At 34.6% G+C, this 24,953-nt stretch overlaps 2 protein-coding genes across 4 annotated transcripts in view; both read right to left on the reverse strand.

Moving 5' to 3' along the window:
• LOC136024730 (ubiquitin carboxyl-terminal hydrolase 46-like) overlaps nucleotides 1–12,256 on the reverse strand; it is an 86,851-nt gene extending 74,595 nt beyond the window's left edge. The window contains exon 1 of the mRNA XM_065700160.1: nucleotides 12,182–12,256. Within this exon, the coding sequence (XP_065556232.1) occupies nucleotides 12,182–12,184 (3 nt within the window). The 5' untranslated portion in view covers nucleotides 12,185–12,256. The remainder of the gene's footprint in view (nucleotides 1–12,181) is intronic.
• A 4,767-nt stretch (nucleotides 12,257–17,023) lies between these two features.
• The window catches only part of LOC136024731 (uncharacterized), an 82,425-nt gene continuing 74,495 nt past the window's right edge, over nucleotides 17,024–24,953 (reverse strand). For all 3 annotated transcript variants that reach the window (XM_065700161.1, XM_065700162.1, XM_065700163.1), the window contains one exon: nucleotides 17,024–19,486. In XM_065700161.1, the coding sequence (XP_065556233.1) occupies nucleotides 19,271–19,486 (216 nt within the window). In that variant the 3' untranslated portion in view covers nucleotides 17,024–19,270. The remainder of the gene's footprint in view (nucleotides 19,487–24,953) is intronic.

The following is a 24,953-nucleotide window of genomic DNA, read 5'->3' on the forward strand; positions in this document are numbered from 1 at the left end:
AAAAATCACTTGTTTGAGCTAAAACATGTGCAGGCAAGCCGTAGGCAGAAAATAATTAAATGCTCAAGGTACATCAGAAGGTGTTTCATCAGAAATGTCATCTACAATGTTTTACAATATGTTTTAAACAAAAAAGGTGCAACCTTTGTTCATTTAAATGCTGTCCTTCATTATAGGTTAATGCAAGAAAAAGATTTGCAAGAATCTCTGAGTTGGTTCGCCAGGGATAAAGTCAAATGCTCCTGGGATGTCAGAAGATATTTAATTCAAAAGTGTAGTCGACAAGAAATGTTTTACACAAAAAAGGCACAAGCATTTTTCATTTAAATGTTATCCTTAATTACAGATTACCACAAGAAAAAGATTTGCAAGAATCTTCCAGGTGGTTCACCCTCCTCCTCATTAATTCCCTACAATAAACAATTCTTAAGAAAAAAAATAAGGTAAGGTAAGGTAAGAAAAAAAACTCCCTTTTTTGAGCTAAGACAGGTGCAGACAAGCCTTAGGCAGAAAATAATTGAATGCTCAGGGTAGATCAGAAGATATCTCATCTGAAATATCATCTACAATGTTTTACACCAAAAAAGTATAACCTTTGTTCATTTAAATGCTTCTTCCAAAATAATTTTACTTCCAATAATAATGTTACTATAATAATAATGTTATTTCCAAAATAATTTGTTAGCTCCTCTGTATTAGTTTGCTCATAAGCATCTCTCCAGTGCTTCCAACAATAATCACAAGCCAAAACAGTATTTACATTAGGCCAGCAGCTGAATATTATAATTAATATATAAAAACTTTAAAAAAAACACAGATAAGTAGCAAATTGGCACCTACACAAAGAATAATGTCACAAAAACCAACAATAACTAAATAATCATAATATCTAATATGCTATCAATTAGGGGCGAAAATGATACTATCAGCCTATATTGGTCACAAGAATTATAACCACTGTTGTTTACATGATAGAACTCTTTTAGAAATTGAATATTATACATCATTCTAACCTGCCAACAAATGCAGATTAGGAACCCCGCACTCCACTACCAATCCCACTCCCTTGTCCACACGTAAGCCGAAAAACTACTTAGCAAAATAGGAGGTGCCCCATGCAGGAACAGAACAAGCATAACATCAAGAAATATCTTCTATTGTGTCTGTAAATAGTCTACATATAACATTAATTAAAGTGAACAAACTTATTAGGGCTACCTACAAGGATTAATGATATTTTCCTGTTTCTTGTGAATAATATCATCAAAAATGGACTGTTTCGAAACAGGAAATATTGACTAATTTGTGACATTTGGGTTTTTTCACCAAAAGTTCAAACACTTTTCTTCAGTTTTATGTAAGTAAAATTGCTTTGCAACTTTAGAACTATGGCTACCTGCAAGATTTAATGATAATTTCCCGTTTCTGTGGGAAAATATCATCAAAATAAACTTACTATGGCTACCTGCAAGGTTTGATGCTATTTTCCCGTTTCTCCAGGAATAGATTATTAAATACAGACTTTTTTGAAATTTTGCGACACTTGGATATTTTCCCCAAAAGTTAAAAAATCTTTTCTTAATTTTTATTTAGACACAAAATAAAAAATGTTATATGTTATATTACATTTGACATTAAATTAAGTGAACAACTTACTAGTGCTAACTACAAGGATTTATGACATTTTCCTGTTTCTATGGAAACACGGAAATGGACTGTTGTTAGAACAACACTCAATCAATCAATTTCTTAAAGCAATGACTAATTCTGTGACACTAGGATTTCCCCCCCCCCAAAAAAAAAAAGTTAAAACGTTTTCCTTCAGTTTTATGTAAACACAGTTGCTTTAGAACTATTTTTAAGTTTTTTATTAACCTTTCAGCAAATTTTTGTGTTTTTTTCTGAATTTTTAGCTTTAACTTGGTCAAAATCTGCAATAAAATTGTCTACATTAGCCCTATGACTTGATATAGGGAAATATAACATACGAATCGCATTTTGGTGTGTCAGCTGGTTTCAAGAGACCCCCTCCTCCCCACAAAGTGACTTGACACCACATATTTTTTACTACTTGCAGTTGAATGAAAAAAAGATATTTCACTTTTTTTGCTAAGATTATAACTTCAAAAAATGTAGCAAAACAAATAAATTACTATAACTATTTAAACAGAAATGGTTGAAAAAAAAATGCAAAAGTGGAGTTAGATAAGGTGTCATAGAGTAGGGTATCAAGTCACCCTACTCTATGTTACTTCAGTCCATTTGTCTCATAAAGATTATAGTTTGTTTTCCCTTGTTTACTTTTCTTTGTTAATTCTAGAGCATAATAAAGATAGTTGGTTCTTTCCCCAACTGTAATTGGACATTACTCCAAAACCTTTCAAAAATTACTCAATTCTTTTAATTCTGACTTAATGTCTATATCAGTAAAACTCTGCTTTTTTTGAAATAAAATCCATAGATTCCTTTTTAAAGGGAGGGAGGCTATGTTTGTACTTGAATATACATTTAATGCATTGAGGGTCCTAATAAAGATATCAATTTATAAGATTCTGGGACAATGGTTTGGTGCTGGTAGTACACGTTTCTGTATGACAGAAAAACTTAGATGCTTACATTCAAGTCCCTTTTCCTCTGTTGAAGTTGGTATCTTTTCCTCAAATTGAACCATTAGTATTATACCAATTTTTGCTAACTGCAATGGAAACGTGTTTCTCTGATCTACAACACATCTTCTCTAATATTTATATTAATAACTATATTATTCATTCTATAATTACTACATCAGTATATAATTACTTACTATATTATATACTATAATTACTTCTAAATTATTTACTATCATACTTCTTTGATATTTATTTACTTAATAATATAAGTCAGTTTTGTGTTTTTAGGCACAAATACATAACTGAAAACACCAAGTTCTGCACCTAATTTGTTCCTAGATTTACAGGGAGGCAGTGATAATTATATACGAATTTATTTTTGCACCACCATTTTTAACCTTTGTAGGGAAACTAGGGCCAATTGTATCAAACAATTCGTCCTGAAGTACTGAGGGAATCTAATCACAGACAAATATTTAAAGGTTGATCTTAATCTTGGAAAATACTGCCAATTTGGAACATGGGACATAAAAGTATCTGAATCACTGACAGATTCAATTATTGATAGATTCAATCTAAGACATGTTTTGTTAATAAGAACAATATTTTAGTAGCCAAGGCTGTTAGGGTAGTTATGTTGAGGCTAAATATTCAAAAAGAAAGTTTTCCAAGGTTGTAGTCAGCCAATCGCGACAGGTCTTGTCTTCATGGTCAGCCCATCCCACCTATCTCAGACTATATGCATCATACCCAAGATTGTGAACCTATTCTCCATGTTTGTGAAGGATATATTTGAAACAAAATATTTGTGCAATGTTAGACACTGGCCAAGCAGGGCAATACCCCCAGTACGTGTATGGTGCCTAGTCTTGAACAGAAATTTTGATTAAAATATATCGTTCATGGACAGTAGGTTCTTAAACTTGGACATTACCTTAAATAACACTTGCTGTTGATATGATGAATGTTGTATATCCCATGTTCATTGGTGGTAATAACCTGACTTGTCTAGAGTGTTCTCAATGATGCATCATGGTTTGTTGAACCACTCTCTGTCCATTGACAATTTGAATGCAATCCATGCTGCCAGAGGTTACTGAATTCTCAGTGAAAGAGTTCCATGAGCTGATAATTCTACACGTAAAAAAACTTGTTTATCAGACTGGGATTTGCTTATTATTTGAAAGCTTGTGAGACTTGTGAGGATGAATTTTGTATATCCCATATTCATTGATGGTAATAATCTGACTTGTCTGGAGTGTCCTCAATGATGCATCACGATTTGTTGAACCACTCCCTGTCCACTGACAATTTGGATGCAATCCACGCTGCCAGAGGTCACTGTATATAGTGAGAGAGTTCCATGAGCTGATAATTCTATAGGTAAAGAACTTGTTTCTCAGACTGGGAGGTGCTTATTGTTTGAAAGCTTATGAGACTGATGTCTAGTTTTTTTTAGCCTTGATCTTGTTGACTAGGCATGCAAAACATTTCCCAACTCTAGCCTTGGTCAAATTAAAGTCTTGTAGAGCTTGGTCATACCAGTTCAGGATCTTAAAGTGAATGTCCTTTTAATTACCCTATGTGTGTGATTGGCCCTGACAATAGCTGCTTACACATGGAGAAGAAAACTAAGCTCATTGTCAACCATTAAACCATGGTCTCTTTCTGAAAGGGCTCAGGACATATCTTTGCTGGATCCATCACTACAATCCATATTGTACTGGGTGCATGGGTTTTTCTTTACAAGATGGATGGTCTTACATTTGTATGCATTGAATTCCAGCTTAAAAATGTTAGTCCAGTGTGTAAATGCATTGAGATCTTGTTGAATTGGCAGCACAATCTTTACTCTGTGTCTGTTTGATCAATATGTTCAGAGTCATCTGTGTACAGTCTTACTCTGCTGTCTAGGATTGTAGTCACATCATTTATGTATATATTGAATAGGGTAGTCCCCAAGAATGTATCTTGGGGCACTCCACTTCCCACTTCAGCCAGCTTAGTGTCTTTCTTTCCTTGCCAAATATTCTAACCATTTGATTTGTAAGAAGCTGGATCACACTCAACTGCATCCTCATTTACACTAATGGCTTGAAGCTTGATTTGGAGTCTTGTTTGGCAGACCTTTGCCCTTTTGCCCAGTCAAAGTGTTTTCCCCAGTCCACAAAACGTCAACTTGAAGCCCCCTGTTCTAGATGGTCAGTGACACATTCATATGAATTGGTTAGGTTTGTTTCAACTGACAAATCAGTTCTAAAGCCATGTTAACATGACACAAATAGTTGATTGGCGAGTGTTTCAATATTGCTGTGTTAACAATCCCTTCATGTAGCTTTCCAGCTGCAGAAGTAATGGTGACTTGCTGGTAATTCCTTGTGGGATAGTCCATTTCAGACCAACACAGCTAAAAATCAAATTATACCAAGATTTGCACCAAATTATAGCTATTTATATGAGCTCTAATATGGTATGCACCACAAGTACACAAATACAAAATTCTGCCCCCCTAAAAAAAATTAAAAAGCTACTTTTTTAAATAGTTTTCATAAGAAATACATTTTGTTTACTTGTGTACAATATAAAACATGATAACAATAAAACACATAAAAATTTCAAATTAGCAATCTGATATGTTCTTGAGTTATTATTGAAAAAGTACTAAGGGGTTTCTGACTTTCAGAAATAACATACACCAAGTAGATGGTGAAACTGTGCTAAGCATTGCAGGGTCTGTGCCATGCATGGTAAAACTATGCAGCACAAATGGCACTCCAAGATGAATACCAGGTGATGGAAACTGGGTGACACCTCTATAAAAAGGTTACAAGTTCTTAGTTATTCACTGATGTATACATTTAATTTTGATTCCTGTTTGGTAAGAAGATATTAACTTAAATTACTGAAATTGCAGCTTGGAGCAAATCTAGGGATCTTCCATCATTGTAATGCTCTATTACAACTTCTGTAGGTTGTTTGATGTGGTTGCTTGCTACATTTGAAGGTTGAGGACTCAACAGCTTCCTAGTTGTACAGGAAATCTTGCTGTCATTCTTTGTCAAGATTTTGATTGAATACATCTCTCAAATCAGCAGTCACTGTATCTTCAGAGAGTTGATTCCACAAGTTTGTTACTTGCTGCTTGTAGGAATGACTCCTTTCTCAGATTGAGGAGCATCTCTTGAAGAAATTTTTGGAATGCCATCTTGTCACAGAACATTAGATGGGGGCAAGGAGATCAGGGAGAATATTTTTGGAAATAATTTCGCAAGCCATAATCAGATATTAAGCTTAAATTGTCCAATAATTTGAGCAGGTCTATTGCTGCCTTTTCTCTCTATTTGCAATTAACTGAGGGGTTGCTTACTTTTAACCACATGGTATAGGCTAAATCTTGGAGTGTCAAGTGTGCTACAGAGTTCCCCCAATGCTTGGCACATACCACCTGGAGTAAGTGATTTGTGAAAACTGGCAACCTTTCTGTATTTACTTGTGTTTTAAGCTCATACTAATCAAAACGACATGTTTTTCTCCAATATTTTAGAAAGGTGTTTTTTCTCAAAATTGCTTTTTTATTTAATAGAATTTCCTAGAGAAAAAAAAAATTCATTTTCAAAAGTACAATCATATTAAAGATTATTCAATAGTTATAATCTGAAACAAGTTTCATGACTTTGTCTTAATTAGGAGCTGAGATATTCATGTTTGAAGATTAAATCCTGAAATCCGTGTTATTTTTAAAAATAATGATTAATTCCCCAAAATTTACACAAGAAAAAATATAAAACTTTGCAAATAAGCTAATTTTACAGCCAAGAATAACTAAGAATAACTCAGAAAAGCCTTAAAGTCTACTACATATGATGCTTTTAGAAGACTAGGACTTGGCTACTAAGAATTGGCTGGCTACAATCAAGAAAAAACATTTTTTAACATGTAAACTCTAACAAAATTTACCCTTATATCCTACCCTATATAAGTAAAATGTTATGGTTCACAACACTTACCTTCAATTGAAAGTATCAATGATAGAGTCTGTCTATGATTTAAACACTTTAGTCAAATTTAAGAATGTACATCTTAAATTTTTCAACTTAGGCAATTTAGGGCAGCATTTTTCAAGTTAAGGCTCAAGAGTAAGGAGTGTGTTTGTGATAATTATCAACTGTTAACTATCATCTATTATTTACATACTGCACTTTTTGTGACCTTCTCATTTGACATACATTCTGTCAAATGAGCAACCATCTTTCAATACTTTACTTCTTAATTATAATCACAGTGGCTTCTAGTATACTAATCATTACTCTAAAATACATCTTCCTATTTTCTTAAGCTTTTTTCAACAACAAAAAAACCCTCCTCACCTTGGTGTGAAGTCAATTATCTCCAAATCCATTTACCACTTCTTCCTAATATAAGCAGCTACCAACTTGGATGTATTCAACTTCAATCTTAAACCCAAATATTGTACCCTGAAGTCTCAAAACCTCCAAATTCATTTATTTGACTAGTATCCCAGACTCCCAAATCTTATCCATAATCTGATTTTAATGGTATTTTATTGTCCCATTTAATACTGTGCTCTCCCATGGTATTTGAACAAAATCCATCGAAATGTCCATTTAAAAACGGATAAAACACACCCATGCTTAATTGCTGCCTAGGAACTAATCTAGTGACAAATTTAACTATCATCTACATCTAGAATTGTTAATGTTGCACATTGTCAAAATAGTCAAATTAACAATATGCTTATTGAGGAAATTTAGACAAGTCCAATGGTGAAACAATGCCCTTTCTAGTTGTTATGAAAAGGATTTTATGGTGGTTTAACTGTTATAGGAATGATTAGCTGCCCACAATAATATTTTCTATATATAGCCTCTTCAAGGGGTCAAAACAAATGACAGCCTAATGGGCAATGTCAGGTCTGTAGGGGTGATTTAAAACTGCTATGAAGTGTTTCTTGATTTAGCAGCAGCAAATATAGTTGTGTATTTTCACAGAGAAAAATCAAACCTTTACCATAGTCGAACCATACCCTCCCCCAAATGTGCATGTATATATATGCCCTGAATTGTGTATTTGCAATGAATTTTCTGTTATTTTATCAACTTCTAAACCAATTTGAAGAAAGAGCAACTTATATTCAATGCATATTTGCAACCCAGAGTATATATTTACGCATTAAGGGGATGGGTGTAAAGTTAACTTTCAATGCAAACAAAGATTTGGATTCAGGATGAAACAACGAGTCTAAAGATGTGTCAATTTCTAAGCTATCTCATTAGTGCTGTAATTAGAAAATTTATGGCTGTTTGAACAAATCATTGTGGACTCTTGACTAAAGGTGACAATGTGCACCCATATGTGGCACTGCTAAACCAAGAAATAATTTAGTGGTGGAAAATTCTTACAAAATCCTCTTGCTGCTCAAACATACTCTTCAGGTTCTCATGCTTTGAGACCCCTTACATAGGCTTTACACAGAAAACATTTCAGATTTAATAATGAAGATAATAATCAGGTGCAAAAGTAGCAGCAAGAGCAAGCCAAAGAGTTTGATATGAAACTAAACTTGTGGCTCTACCACAAACTGCTCTTGTGGCTCTACCACAAACTGCATTAAGAAGGAATCATGATTTCTAATACATGGGGATTCACACATGCCAGATAGCAGTGCTTTCATTACTTCGGTTAAAGCATGATTGTGCTTTGCAGAAGCACAAAAAAAAACAACTGTTTCTTGTATAACTCAAATGGAGTTTCTAACCCTTTGGACAGAAGAACTTTCTGACATAGAAAAACCGCATGGTTGAAGGAGGAATAAAAAAAAATTAGAACAATAAAGAGACAAGTGTATAGATGTTGCTAAGGATTGTTTTGAAAATTAGCTTAAGTCTTGGAATGGTTAAATAGGTAATTTCTGAGTTCCAAGATCTTCCTTAAATTCCATTATCCAGGCATGAAAGGAAAGTTTGTTGCAATACACCTGCCAGTGATGACTTTAAAATTTGGTTGAAGACTCTGGGGTGTCTCAGCATGGATACCCCCCCTTCTGCTTCCAGTCCTATTTTAAACCATGCTTGAATGGCTCTGGGTTTTGAGATTGGATGCTTTCATTGATCAAGGGATTCCAAAGTGGAGCAACATGGTTGAAAAAGAAGTGGTAGCATTCTCTGTGGATGGTAGTTTGTTTGGTCATTTTCTGGGAGTTTCCCAGGTTCTCTGGTTGAGGTTGATGGGAAGAAGGCTTGATCTAGTGTTGGTTTGCAGATAGTTAAAAGCTGGTATTACCTATAAAAAATAGGTAATTTCTGAGTTATTTTGATTTATTCCTTAAATTCCATTATCCAGGCATGAAAGGAAAGTTTGTTGCAATACATCTGCCAGTGATGACTTTAAAATTTGGTTGAAGACTCTGGGGGGTCTCAGCATGGATACCCCCCCCCCTTCTGCTTCCAGTCCTATTTTAAACCATGCTTGAATGACTCTGGGTTTTGAGATTGGATGCTTTCATTGATTAAGGGATTCCAAAGTGGAGCAACATGGTTGAAAAAGAAGTGGTAGCATTCTCTGTGGATGGTAGTTTGTCTGGTCATTTTCTGGGAGTTTCCCAGGTTCTCTGGTTGAGGTTGATGGGAAGAAGGCTTGATCTAGTGTTGGTTTGCAGATAGTTAAAAGCTGTATTGACATCATTGCTTTTCTTTTGGTAAATAAGGGTTGTAATGTCCAATTTCACAAGCTTCTCATGGTAAGGGAGGTTCCTCAAGTTGTATGGGATTTGGTCAAATGCTGGACACCTTCTATGAGTTGTTTGTTTCCCTTGAATTGAGGGGAGGTGAGTTTCATACTCTTTAGACTTCATACATTTCAGACTCTAGTGGTGGTCATCCTATAGAGGTGTACAGCTTTTGGTAAATGTTGAACAGTTCACATAAATGACCAATGAATAACATGAACATACCAATTGACACCTTTTTTATGCTCTTTCTGAGTATAATAATTGCTTTACTCACAAATAGTGGCAGATCTAGAGCAAAATCTAGGGGGGGGGAGTGAAAAAGGTGCCAATAATTGACAAAATTGACAAATTTATTCTAAAAAAGAGTAAAAAAGAAATAAAAACAGGATAAGAGGGCACCAGAAAAAATTCTGGGAGGCCTAGGGTCCTCCCAGCCTCCTGGACCTGTCAGTGCTCACAAATTCAATTTTAACCTGGCCTAACCTTTCTAACCATAACCAAATATATTGCCCAAATTATGTATTTCCTATGTTTTTATTGATTAGCAAATTCATCACTATAAATTCAATTTATGAGTAAACAAGTTTTAACAAGACTGATGCTGATGGAGGCATATAAGCAGTGTATAAAATAGGAGAAAAATGTATTAGCCTATCTTTGAGGGTCTGTAAATGGTTGAACTTGCAAGTAAAGCAATTATTACATTCAAAAAGAGTATGAAAAAAGCCATCAAGTGGTATGTTCACTTTATTCATAGGTCATTTATGTGAATTGCTCAATACTTATGCTACCTTTTGATAACAAGTTGGATGCAACTGACATATGTTCCAGGAAATATTTTGCTGTTCTTGACTTATGAATTATTGACTTATGAATGAAGTGAACATACAACTTGTTTTATGCTCTTTCCAAGTAAAATAGTCACTTTTGCTGCAAATGAATTTTACCCCCCACCCCTAGGCTATAAATAGCAATTCAGGGTATGTATTTGTATATTGGGGGGAGGGAGGGAGAAAAGTTTATTTTTGATGCAAATGAGAGGTAAGTTTAAACTTTACTCCAACCCCTGTAATGTGCAAATATATATCATGCATTGGTATATGTAGGAGTAAATCAATTTGCAGCAAAAGCGATTATTTGAAAAAAAAAAATGATTATATTTGGAAAGGACATAAAAAAAAGCAGAGTGATATGTTCACTTTATTTGTAAGTTTATAATATGAACAGCAAAAAATTGGGTAAAATTCTAGTTAATTGACTTCTTGCTATCTCAGGAAGGGTTTAGGTTAGGAAAATGAAACTTTCAGGGATGAATCTATAGACTAAAGTATGGCCCGGGAAGGTAGTTTGAAGCAACTACCTCTACTCCTTCTCTCTCTAGAGGGCTCTGACCTTTGATGACCTTTAAAGATATGTGTGTTACAAAAGTGAAACCTTCCAAAATAGATCTTCTGCTTAATTGAAGTTCAACAAAGCTGTTTTCAGCTTTGTTAAAGCTGAAAACTTTAACACTTTAACTTTGTTGAAGCAACTAGTAACTGAAAATTATGGTAAAATGTTGTTTTATCAAAATTTCAATAGGTATAGACCTGTCATGTTGGCAAATTTCAGGGCCCTCTATAGGGAGAAGGAGTGCAGAGGCGCCATTTGGACCAAATCTTGGGGTGGGCATAAACTCCATCTTGGACCCCCCCCCTGACTCACTTTGTGTCATGTTATCATCTAGGAAATGGGCATTTGACAGAACCCAAGAATTTTTTTTATGTATCTTACCTACTTTCAAAGTTTACAATAATTAATAGCAAATAGCATTATTACCCCAAGGGTTGTCAAGTAATTATGCTCTTTGGTTAATAGGCATGCAGTAACTTCAAATCAATTGGACAGAATGGATTATGTTGGACATAGTGGATTATTATGGCCAGCAAAGGGCCCTCCCTTTGTGGTGGAAGCTTGGACCCCCCTGGAAAATCTGGGTGGGCATTTGCCCACCCCTGACCCCCCCCCCCCCCCAAATGGCACCTCTGAAGGAGTGGAGGAGGGTACTTTAAAATACCTTCTCGGGACATACTTTAGCCTGTAGACCCATCCCTGACAGTTTCATTTTCCTAACCTAAACCCTTTTGAAGATAGCAAGAAGTCAATTAACTAGAATTTTACCAAATATTGACCAATGTTTGGTAAAATTCTAGTTAATTGACTCATCCATTTCATCCCTGAAAGTTTCATTTTCCTTACCTAAACCCTTCCTGAGATAGCAATAAGTCAATTAACTAGAATTTTACCCAATGTTCCTTAGAACATATGTTAAAACAAGGAATCTAATGCTAAGCTAGACAACTTTTTAAGTTTAACAGGCCAATGTTTCTTCTAGAAGAAACATTGAATTGTCCACCTGCATACTTATTCTAGACAAACATCCAGCTTCTGTCCTAAAAGGTTTTTCCAATTCATATCCACTGAAGATTTACCTTGCAGCCTAGGCTAACCTTTCTTAAGAGAAAGGTACCCTGGGCTATTGAGGCCTTAGAATAATGAGTTTTAGATGTAAAATTCTTTTCCCTGACCTCTAATCTACTTCAATTTATAAGAATAATAATTTTGGAACAGGAGCGTCAGGTCAAAGATAGCACTGAATAAGGAATCTAGGCTAATGAGGCTTGACCTAGGGTGGCCCTTCACTTTTTTATTAGCCTATAGTGTTTACTTTATGGGAGACCATGCCTCCGACTACCCAATTTTTAAAAACTTCAGCTCAAAAATAGTACTTATGAAAAAATAACATTAAACAATGATATCAAATATGAAATAATAGTCAAAATACCATTTTCTTGAAAACTACTTGCTCCTACAAACTTAAAATGTTTGCTGATTTTGTGGTTTACAGCGACGTCACTAGTGCCAGTGAGAGATGTCACTGACCAAATAAACTTACAGATTACACCTGACAGCGATTAAGATTATTTTTGTCAATAAGATTAACTTTAGAAGAGTCTCAACATACATCAATTTATACAAACATAAATTGGCAATCAAAGCAGCATACAGTGGCGGATCCAGGTGGGGGGCGTGCCCCCTTACGCTATGGTGGGTTTGGGGTTAATATCATGTTGTCATATTAAATGTCATATTTTACGTAGAAAGTGAACTGCTTTTCATTTCATTATGGCGGGGTGGTTTCTATAGCTTACTGTTTTTTATATCAAAATTTTTATATTATTTTAATTTTAACAGATTTATTATAGCTTTAACCCTCAGCAGATTTTAGATTTAACTTACAACCATTTCTACAACCTACCCACGGCGCATAATCGTTGAGGTTCTCTTTAAATTGCTGATATTTCTTTGTTAGTTTATTGAAGTAGTATATTTTGCACTCCCAGCTAAAAAAAAATCCTGGATCCGCCCTTGACGACATGATTATGCTTAAAAACTGTCAAAAGGTGTGATTTCATAATTGACGTGAAAAGAATTTTAAGAATCGAGAAAGTGGTTCTAATTGAAATGGGTCAGGGGGTATATTTGTCCCTGAGGCACAGGACTCATTTTGCTATATGCCTGTATTTCATGAAAAGTAGTACAAAAGAATATATTGCCCTCAAGACATAAATAGCATGTAAACACATCAATTCTAAGATGGTTCTTGTCAAAATATGGGCTGCATTTTTTTCGAAATCTTGGAAAGCCTATATTGTTTTTGCATCCATTTCTAGCAAAACCTATGGAATTTTTATGATTAAAAGTGAATCACCCATAGTTATGTCTTTAAATATCGCTATTTGGTGTCTCCATAGTGTGGGAATAGGAGCCTCATATCTATTTATAGTTTCCCGGATATTGGGTCGAAGCTCACAGAGCTTGCTGGCAAAATACCCCAGTCTACTTATAAGTATCTGCCCGCCCACAGAGGCCTTACTCGTTTGCTTTAGTTTCTTGTTTTTTTTGTTTTGTGTAGTGTTTGTTTTGTTTCTTTTATTGATACTCCGCTTTGATTTTTGTAGCGGGTCAAAAATAAATTATTATTACTATTATTATTATAATAGCTTTCTAGACCTTATTTGCTAGTAAACTCATTGGCATTGCTAAAAGTTATTAGCGGAATTTATTGACTTATTTGGCTTGCCCACTTCTGATCAGAACGAGGTTTTAATGTAGCTAAAACTGTATTAATTTGTAAAATTACTACAAATTTGGAAAATGGCAGAGCTTTAAATCTCAATCAAAAGTATATTTTTTGATGGCCAATTGTATTATGGCCAATTGTATAATTCAAATGGTATTTGAAAGGATGTGCTTCGGCAGCCCATAACACGCTTTACTCCTGGCCAGAATTATGTTAAGAAAATGGATCCACACAAACTACAAAAATGTATAATAGCGCCACCAAATTTATTGTCATTTTTTTTAATTTAAAGGTAATACTTTACATGGGCTCTTAAAATCTGTCAAATAAATTGTTTTCTTTTATTTAGCCCTTGTCTTTAGATTACATGGTGCCACGGTAATTCCATGCACTGAATTTAATTTATCAGAATGCTACTATGATTACTACTAACAACTTACTGCAGAATCAAGCTGCCAAGGGACGACACAGTTAAGCACACGCTTCCTCCATTCCAATCATTTAAAAGCATTCTTTTCAATACCTTCTGAAGAAGTTCCAATTTCCCTTTAATCCTTGCTTACAACCTCTTCCTATCCACTTGAGGATGACCTCCCCTTTTTTTGGTCTTAGAGGGTCAGCCAAACAGGACGATTATTGACAATCAATCAGACTTCATCCGTAAGACGAGTTTAAGCCATCTCAAACTTTTTGTTGTTATTAATACCCTAAATGGCAGGATGCAACCGTTTTTTTCTTAGAGCTTAAAGTTTAAAATAGAGTAAGTTAGACGGGCAACATCTCTGGAAAACAAGTCCAGTATATATATATATATAGTACTGGGAGACCGATGCCCTCACCGCCGGTCGCCGGCATGGCTACGTGGGAGGCTTATCTTATTATAATGTGGCTCCCAACCGCAGATAATGTGAACTTCTTTTTGATGTCATAGCGTCACCATAGGTTAGATTAAATTATGAAAAGTTAAATTAGTACAAAGTTAAATGACTTTGAATTTCTGAGATTGTCGGGAATTAGGAGCATCAGTAATAAATTTTAAGTTAATATTCATGAAGTATTAATATAGATTGTGGATAGGGAAGATCATCCAGATTAACATAAATACATGAGGCCCATAATCAAGGTATGATAAGCTAGTTATGGATATACTTGGTTTTTTTATATTTGTTTTTTCATAGGCATATATTTTGGGAATGATATCGAGCATGGAGATACCATAGAGAATTTATGGTGGGCATGCTAATTACCTGGGTAGGGAATTTAAAGTGCCTATAGGCAAGTGCCTAAAGTGCCTACCCATCAAAATTCTCTGAAAGTTTCAACTTAATGCCCTTAGCCCGTTCCTTCGACCACCATCGGTGCGTTTTGATTTTGTTTGTCACCCCCTCAGCATTTTCTGAACCTTTCGTATTAGCACCTTTGGCCTTTTTGGTGACCTAGGATCGACCACCCCTTCCTTTTCGCAATAACAAACCTTACATATATATAACAAACAAGCTGCATAACTTACAGCCCTTATCCCACGGGCCGTGAGGGATTAAGTGATCCCTGGAGGCCTTTGGAGGCCTTATTAGATCTTTTGACTGTTCTGAAGAAAATGGATTTTTCAAAATTCAATCAGTGTTGAGCAGAGGAAGCATTTAAAATGGGCAGGAGGATGGTTGCTCTTCAGTTACTATTCAACATCCTCCTCGACATGCCCTGAAAGTTTCATCTTGAGACCCTCAGCCTTTTTTTACTGCCATCATGCTTATAATGCGTTTGGATTTTATTCAACATTCACAAAAGTATTTTCTGAAAGCTTCATCTTAGTGCTCTAAGCCTTTTTGGAGGCCAAGGATCAAACATGCCCCTTTTCGCAATACAGATTTTATGTGTAAAATGTAGGAAACTTGTGTGGCTTACAGCCCTTGCCCCAAAGAATGTTAGGGATTAAGTCACCCCCTGAGGCATAGCTATTTAACCTTTCGAATATTTGGAAAAATAGCCTTTTCAAAATTTGTATTGCTGTTGAGGGGAAAACATCTAAAAAGAGCAGGGTCCAATTTTCTTCAATTCCTCTTTAACATTCCCTTCTACATATCCCAACATTTTCAACTTAATACCCTCAGTTCGTTCCTTTGATATTCCTGGTAGGCTCTTTTGACAACCAGTATGCACATAGCGAGTTTTGATTTCGTTTAACGGTCCTCTAAATATTTTTTTGAAATATTCATCTTAATTCTTTAACCCTTATTGGAGACCCAGGATAAGATAAATCATATTTTAAAAATAAAAACCATGTATCTTGACATTTGACAACTAGCATAATTTATTTTGTCTTTTGACAACATTTGACAACTAGCATAATTTATTTTGTCTTGCCTTGGAGACTTTTAGGGATTATCAACCCAGAAGATATAGTTATTTGATCTTTGGGCAGATTTGAACAAAATGGCTATCTTGAAATTCTGATCGGATGTCTTTGGGAGATTGGAGTCGAAAAAAAGGATGGAAGGGAGGCTGGTTGCCATCCGGCTATTTTTGAGTCCTAAAAAGTGCACTAAAGCTTCGAAATTTCTATCGCATAAACTCCTTACAAAGTTCTTATGACAGCCTCTTCAATATAAAGTGCCTCTAGGGGAAAAATTAAAAGCAAATAATAAGATTACAATGAAGTTTCATGGCTCTATGTTACAACGATAGAATGTTCACTCTGACTCTAGATAAATGCATTAAAGCAACTGGTTGCATAATGATAATAATATTGCTGCTATTAATCTTGGAAGGGGTGTCAGTTGCTGGCTTAGTGTTGAATAAGTATAGAAGCAGGGTTGTGGCCGCTATCTTTTTAAATGGATTGCCACTATGGACTTTATTCTAAAAGAAACATGGAAAAGGCTATCGAATACAATAGAAAGAATATTGAACATAGAACACAATGGAAAAGTAAAACCCTTATAGACTAAGATGACACAGATGATTTGAGTGTTCTAGATACAACTATAGGTTTGACAATTAATGTTATGGAAAATAAGTCACTTAGACTAAGAATGAATGAAGGCGAAGAGGTGATTTTGGGTGATAAGAAGATCAATCCAATGGATTATCCTGGATGGTTTTATTAGTTGAGATAGTGGATGTAGTGAATATATATATAAGCAGAATAGTCAAGACCCACAGTGTATCCTCATAGTTGAACAATTTTTGGAAGAACAGGAAGACAAGTTTATGAGCCAACATTAAAGTATTGGAAGCTACAGTAGTGAAAAACGTCAAATATGGCTCTAAAAAATGAGCGCTTCGGAAGACAGATGCAGAGGAAATATTTTACAAATATTTTCCTGAGGAATTGTATATGGATAGTTTTAGTTACTCGTTTGGCTGAACCTATGTCACACAGCAAGCTGTGCGAAAAATTGGGGTCTATCCTACTTTCTCCAGGGCTATAATGAACGAAAGTTTGAGATAACTGGGACCACAAATTATGGATGAAAGATGGGCCGATTGCCAAAGCATACTATTTTTGTCCTTACATGTGTAGGCAAAAGAAATGCAGGTTGTTCAAGAATGGGATGGGAATAGCTCATAAGGAAGGATGGAAAGGAAATTTTAACTTCATAGGAGGTGGCGAGTGAATGCAGAAAACTAAATGTCCAAATAGAGAAACGCGTCGTAGCCTCTGAAAACACTTGCCTTAGAAGAATACTGAGCTTATCGTGGCAGCAAATGAATCACAAACATAATAGTTAACCTGTAAGCCAGTCAACAAGTAGTTACTGATCTTCTGGAATTTAGATGATGGAAGTATCTTGGCCATGTCCTTTGTATGCCAGAAGATTGACTCCATGTACATTTTAAGAGTGGTCCTAAAGGAAGGCACAAAATAGGTCAACCAAGACACGCCTTGTGACGATAGCATGAACAGGATCTGAGTGTAGGGAGATGTATTTTCAAACGTAGTGGGAGGACCTTAGAGCTGCAGCTCAGCTTCGTGATGTCTGGCGAAGTTTAGTAGACGCCCAATGCACCCTTCCTGGCTTTGGAAAATCTATGGTCTAAGGTAAGGGGGTGGAGTAGAAGCGCGTAACTATGTGGCCTCTGGTGCCTTAGTGCCGCAGTGGGTTGTCGTTAGTTAGCTTAACATCCAAGATTGTTTTATTTTAGACGACGGCTTAGATTAGTCCTTACTAAATTCTTCTCAATCAAATGAAGGGGAGAGTAAATTACAAATTCTCACCTCCGTGCAAAATATAAAATTTTCTATTTAAAATATTAAATTATATTTTGTGTTTTACTTGCGATAGTGATGACATTTTTTAATGACGGCCATTCCTCACAATGAAACGAGTGAGAAGGTGAATTACGAATCTTCACCTATTTGAAAGATATTAAATTTTTGATTTCTAATACTAAAACGTGTTTTGTTTTACCTCATAGAATTTTCCCCCCTAAGAACGCTAAATTAACTAAATTAAAAGCTTAATTTTGTACAGACACTATGCAATACCGAGACAGAAAAATTGTTGACAAGTATCTACTCTCAGGTACACTGACGCAGATAGCTGAACTGGCGCTTAGCCTATTACGTAATACGCAAGACCATTTGGGTCCATACGACCCAGTTCTGACCATTCAGTTATGTATGAAGTTCGCTGTCCATTGTGTATTTTTGTGGTAATTTTTTATTTTCTTTTTTCCTCCTTTTTATTTTTTTTTGTATTGCTTTTTACGCTGTTTTGCATTGATTTGCCTTTTGTATTGTTATTTTCTTTTTTTCTCCTTTTTATATTGTCTCGCATTGCATTATATGTTGTTACTTTATTTTTTATCTCCTTTTTATATTATTTTATATTGTTATGCTTTTTTATTGCTATTTTCTTTTTTTCTCCATTTTACATTGTTTTTCATTGCTTTTTCTATGGCATTATATTATTTTGCTTTTTATATTGTTATTTTCTTTTTCTCCTTTTTACAGTGTCTTGCATTTCTTTTAACATTATTTTATATTGTTTTACTTTTTGTATTTTCATGTCTTTATTTTTCCCCTTTTTATATTATTTAACATTTCTTTATATATTTTTTTATATTGTTTTGCTTTTTAATGCTATTTTCTTTTTTTTCTCTTTTTTACACTATTTCGCATTGCTTGTTATATGCTTTTATAGTGTTTTGCTTTTTATATTTTTTTTTTTTTTTTGTTATTTTCTTTTTTGCATTGCTTTTTATATTGTTGTACTTTTTATATAGTTATTTTCTTTTTTTTCCTTTTTATATTGTTTTGCAATATAAAGTTTTTGCAATATAATAAGTTTGCAAGAAACGAAAAGCATCCTTTAATAATAAATAAATATGTAAAGATAATTCGGAAAAATAGACTTTTCATACTCGTTTCCAAATATATAAAATTTATGAACTTTAAATTCACCATTCGAAAACAAATAGCATAAAAAAGATTGTGAAATACATAATTTGCTTGGAATATTAAACAATTTAAAAGCTTCAGTAAATTACAAATAAATTAAAAAGAAACAAACTATAATATATATTATGCTTTGCAATGTTTGCACGTGTTTTATCTATTCATAATGCATCTGCATATCTGCTTCAAAGCTCGCTACCAACTTTCTCGTGAGCCTAAAAACATATCTGGTATTTTGTCATAAAACCAGTGAAACTTTAAGCAAAACTTCTAAAAACTTAAGAATAATAGTCATTTCATTTATTTGAAAACATGAGCGTAAAATAACCTTTAGGTTTAATTTTGATTTTTGTTACAACAAATGCAGATATACATGCCAGCAATGTTCCTTAGCACCACGCGTCAGCCCGTTTGCTTTGAAACTCGGAACCAGCATTGTCCCGCAACTCGGGAAATCGTTCTGTGTAAAATGAAGGACTTGGACTTCTTCTGCAACGATACCGATCGAGGTTGAGTAAAACTTCAGAAAATGGTGGGAAAATACTGAGATCAGGACAGCATTGCAAGACTAGGTCAAAAGCTGATTTGTAGCACATCTTCTTAATCTGAAATAAAAAAAAATGTGTATAGTTGCAGATATTTTTCAAATAAGAAGATAAAAAAGATCATTGTTTGCTTAGCTAGACACTTTATAAAACTTAACCGATATATTAGTGTTATGCACGGGGATCTAACTAAAATAGTGACCTCAGTAACCAAGTCAATACCTTTTGAGATCTAATTGGGGATAGTTAGCTAATTTCACGACCAAAAAAGGATTAGAATAAGGATAGTAACCCATTATCCATTCGAATTTTACACCTAATAAAGTTGAATAAATAAATCAGCATGCAGAGCACTATTAACAAGAAACTCAAAATTTAGAATAAAATTTATCTGAAACCAACCGAAACTATTTCGTATATGAGAGGGGGCTGTTTATCTAGTTTATCTAGGGGGCTGTTTATCTGTTTATCTAGTTGTCGCTTCGAAAAATATTTAATCAAACAGTTCGTGGTAACGAACTGTAGTAAGGAGCGACCCGGCACAATAGTAACCAAAACTCTAAAAAATGGAATTTTGATACCAATAGCTACATCAAAAGAATTGTATTTTAATGCTGATTTTAAATATATAAGTTGCATCAAGTTTAGTCTTACCCATCAAAAGTTACGAGCCTGAAAAAATTTACGTTATTTTAGAAAATAAGGGGAAACACCCTCTAAAAGTCATAGAATCTTAACGAAAATCACACCATCAGATTCAGCGTATCAGAGAACTCTACTGTAGAAGTTTCAAGCTCCTATATACAAAAATGTGGTATTTTGCATTTCTTGCCAGAAGGCAGATTACGGATGCGTGTTTATTTGTTGTTTTTTTTTCCCAGGGGTGATCGTATCGACCCAGTTGTCCTAGAATGTTGCAAGAGGGCTCATTCTAACGGAAATGAAAAGTTCTAGTGTCCTTTTTAAGTGACCAAAAACATTGGAGGGCACCTAGGCTCCCTCCCACGCTAATTGTTTTCCCAAAGTCAACGGATCAAAATTCTGAGATAGCCATTTTATTCAGCATAGTCGAAAAACCTAAAACCTATGTCTTTGGGGACGACTTATTCCCCCACAGTCCCCGTGGGAGGGGCAAAAAGTTACAAACTTTGACCAGTGCTTACATATAGTAATGGTTTTTGAGAAGTGTACAGGCGTTTTCAGGAGGATTTTTTTGGTTGGGGGGAGGGGTTGAGAAGAGGGGGATATGCTGGGGGAACTTTCCATCGAGAATTTGTCATGGGAGAAGAAAATTTCCATGAAGGAAGCGCAGGATTTACTAGCATTATTTAAAAAAAAAAATTAAAAAATATATATGAAAAAGTTTTTTCAGCTGGAAGTAAGGAACAGCATTAAAACTTAAAACAAACAGAAATTATTACCCATATGAGGGGCTCACCTCCTTCTAATACCTCGCTCTTTACGCTAAAGTATTTTTAGTAATTTCAACTATTTATTCTACGGCTTTTGTGATTCAGGGGTCATTTTTAATGAATTGGGACAAAATTTAAGCTTTAGTGTAAAGAGCGAGGTACTGACGAGGGGGTGAACCCCCTCATATATGTAATAAAAACATGAGAATACAAAAGTTCTTTACGTAAGCTAATTTATAAGTTACGTAAATCTTTTACTAATAAAAAGATTCGTAAAAAATTAAAAGTTCTAGTTGCCTTTTTAATTAACCAAAAAATCGGAGGGCAACTAGGCTTCCTCCCCCGCTCTTTTTCTCAAAATCATTCGATCAAAATTAAGAGAAATACATTTAGCAAAAAAAAAAAAAAAAAAAAAAAAAAAAAAAAAAAAAAAAAAAAAAAAAAAAAAATGCAAATTTCGTTTTGATTATTCCTCTGCGGAGAGCCAAAATCAAAACACGCATTGATTCAAAAACGTTCAGAAATTAAATTTAAAAAAAACAAGCTTTTTTAACTGAAAGTAAGGAACGACATTAAAACTTAAAACGAACAGAAATTACTTCGTATATTAAATAAAGAAATTAAATTAAAAAACAAGTTTTTTTTAACTGAAAGTAAGGAGCGACATTAAAAGTTAAACGAACAGAAATTACTTCGTATATGAAAGAGGCTGCTTCCTCATCAACGCCCCGCTCTTTACGCTAAAGTTTTTTACTGTTTTAAAAAGAAGAATTGAGAGAAAGAGTCAAACTTCAGCGTAAAGAGTGGGGCGTTGATGAGGAAGCAGCCTCTTTCATATACGAAGTAATTTCTGTTCGTTTAAGTTTTAATGTCGCTCCTTACTTTCAGTTAAAAAAAACTTGTTTTTTTATTTAATTTTATACGGTTATGAAGTATAAAGATGTCGAATATATTGGTTTTTAGTATTCAAAATTAGATTGAAAATATTGAATTACAAATTTTTATTTGATTTTCTTAATTTTACTTCTAATATTTTACTTTGAACAAACTACTTTGATAATACGTTACATTTTATAAATAATTGAGTCGAAAGTCAATAAATATTTTGCTGTTTGATGACCAAGTTCAAAACTGTCTATATTGTTAAATATACCCGTCCAACGCTTCGGCATTGCTCAACAGAACAGAATGCTGGGAGTTTATATATTAGTTTTTGTTAGTAGGCTATTGTTTTTTGTATTTTTCGCAATTAATTACTTTTTTGCATTTTTATATACTTTTACTTTAGTTGACATACTTTTTCCATTGTCTCTAGAAAAATATTTGTTTCTAAGCTTTATCAAATTAAAAAAAGTTTTTTTTTCAACTGAAAGTAAGGAGCAACATTAAAAACAAAAAAAAAGTGATGTTTGTGAGGGAGTTGCTCCCTCCTCAAAACATCGCTCTTCACGCGACAGTTTTTCAGCACTTCAAAAAGCTCCTTATTGTTCTAATAAAACGACCCTTGTGTTTCAGGAGTTGTTTTTAAGAATAGGAACAAAATTGAAAGCTTTAGCGTAAAGAGCGAAGTGTTGAGGAGGGGGAAACCCCTCTTAAATGCGTAATAATTTATTGTTGCTCCTTATTTTCAATAGAAAAAACTTATTTTTTTAAGTTTAATGTCTGAGCGTTTTTCAATTAACACCAGGATACCTGGCTCCACCTCCACAGAAAAATTCCCCTCCCCACAAAAATATGCTCTGGACAATTCAGTCCAGGAGAAAATTAAAACTGGACAATTACCCTTAACATCTTCACGAATAAAATTGAATCGGTAAAGAGAAAATAATATACAGAAAGATATTTTGTATAGGAATTGTGGCAAATTCACCCGGTGTAAAACTTCCTCTGAAGATTTGACCCCCTTGAAACCTCCCTCTCCATGAAAAATTCTCCCTGTGAAAATCCTCCCGGCATAAAAGTCGTCCTCCCCTCCCCGCCCAAAAAATGTATGCATACTTTCCAATACCAAACAAAAAAGTAGTTAAATTTAACTTAAAAAATTTTCCACAGGAACTGTAGAGGGTCATTTTATCTCTAAAGACATAGATAATTGGGCCTTTCAACTATGCTGAAGAAAAAGGCTATCTCAAAATTTTCATGGGACAATTTTTAGAAAAAAAAGTGGCGTGGGAGGAAGCCTATGAGCCCTCTCTCGACGTTTTAGGCCCACTGGGTCGATACGATCTCTCTTGGAATAAAACGAAACAAAAAAAATAAATAAACAGGCACCCGTGATCTTTCTTCTAACAAAAATTACAAACTCCACATTTTTAATGAAACTTATATATTTTATCTCCAAAGACATAGTTATTGGGCCTTTAACCTTTCCGAAGAAAATCCTCTAAATTTTAATCTGACGATTTGAAGAAAAGGGACGTGAGAGGGGGCCGAGTTGTCCTCTAATTTTTCGGTCACTTAAAAAGGGCACTAGAACTTCTTATTTCCGTTAACATGAGCCCTCTCCGAATGTTCTAGATCCACTGGGTCAATAAAAGGACCCCTGGAGAAAAGAACAAAAAAACAAATAAACAGGCATTCATGATCTTTCTTCTGGCAAAAATAACAAAATTCCACATTTTAGCAGATATGAGCTTGAAACCTCTGCAATAGGGACATTTGATGTGCTGAATATGATGGTTTGATTTTCATTAAAATTCTGTGACTTCCAAAGGATCTTTCTTCCTTTTTTCGAAATTCAGACAGATTTTCTCAGGCTCGTAGCCTTTGATGGGTAAGACTAAACTTATTGAAACTTTTGTGTTTCAAATCAGCATAATAACCTGATTCTTTTGATACATCCATTACTATCAAAATATTTTGTTTAGAGATTCGGTTACTATTGAGCCACGCCACTCTTTTTTACAGTTCCTTACCACGAACTGTTTCAACAAACAGTTCGTGGTAACGAACTGTAGTAAGGAGCGACCCGGTACAATAGTAACCGAAACTCTAAAAAATGGTATTTTGATACCAATAGTTACATCAGAAGAATTGAATTTTAATGTTCATTTTAATTATATAAGTTTCATCAAGATTAGTTTTACCCATCGAAAGTTAAGAGCCTGAGAAAATTTGCCTAATTTTAGAAAATAGGAAGAAACACCCCCTAAAAGTCATACAATCATATGTTGAATTTCGTCATACAATGTTGAATTTCGCATTTTTTCCAGAAGACAGATCGTGCATGCGTGTTTATTTGTTGTTTTTTTGTTTGTTTTTTTCCCCAGGGTTGATCGTATCGACTCAGTGGTCCTAGAATGTCGCAAGAGAGCTCATTCTAACGGAAATTAAAAGTTCGAGTGCCCTTTTTGAGTGACCAAAAAATTGGAGGGCACCTAGGCCCCCTCCCACGGTCATTTTTTCCCAAAGTCACCGAATCAAAATTCTGAGATAGCCATTTTCTTCACCATAGTCAAAAAACCTAATAACTATGTCTTTGGGGACGACTTACTCCCCCGCAGTTCCCGCGGTAGGGGCCGCAAGTTACAAACTTTGACCTGTGTTTACATGTAGTAATGGCTACTGGGAAGTGTACAGACGTTTTCAGGGGGACTTTTTTGGCTTAAGGGGGAAGTGTTGAGGGGGAGGTTTATATGGGAGGATAATTCCATGGAGGAACTTCTCGTGGGGGAAGAGAATTTCAATGAAGGGGGCGCAGGATTTTCTAGCATTATTTGAAAAAACAATGAAAAAATAAATATGAAAAGTTTTTTTCTACTGAAAGTAAGGAGCAGCATTAAAACTTGAAACGAACAAAAATTATTACGCATATGAGGGTTTTACCTCCTCGTAATACCTCACTCTTTAAGCTGAAGTATTTTTAGTAATTTCAACTATTTATTCTCCGGCCTTCGTGATTCAGAGGTCATTCTTAAGGAATTGGGACAATATTTAAGCTTTAGTGTAAAGAGCGAGATATCGACAAGGGGTGAAACTCCTCATTTACACAATAAAAACGTACGAATATAGAAGCTTTTTACGTAAGCTAATTTGTAAGTTACGTACATTTTTTACTAATGAAAACGTTCATAAAAAACTTAAGAGTTCTAGTTGCATTTTTAAGTAATAAAAAT

The sequence above is a fragment of the Artemia franciscana genome, chromosome 3 (assembly GCF_032884065.1).
Source record: "Artemia franciscana chromosome 3, ASM3288406v1, whole genome shotgun sequence".
NCBI lineage: Eukaryota > Metazoa > Arthropoda > Branchiopoda > Anostraca > Artemiidae > Artemia > Artemia franciscana.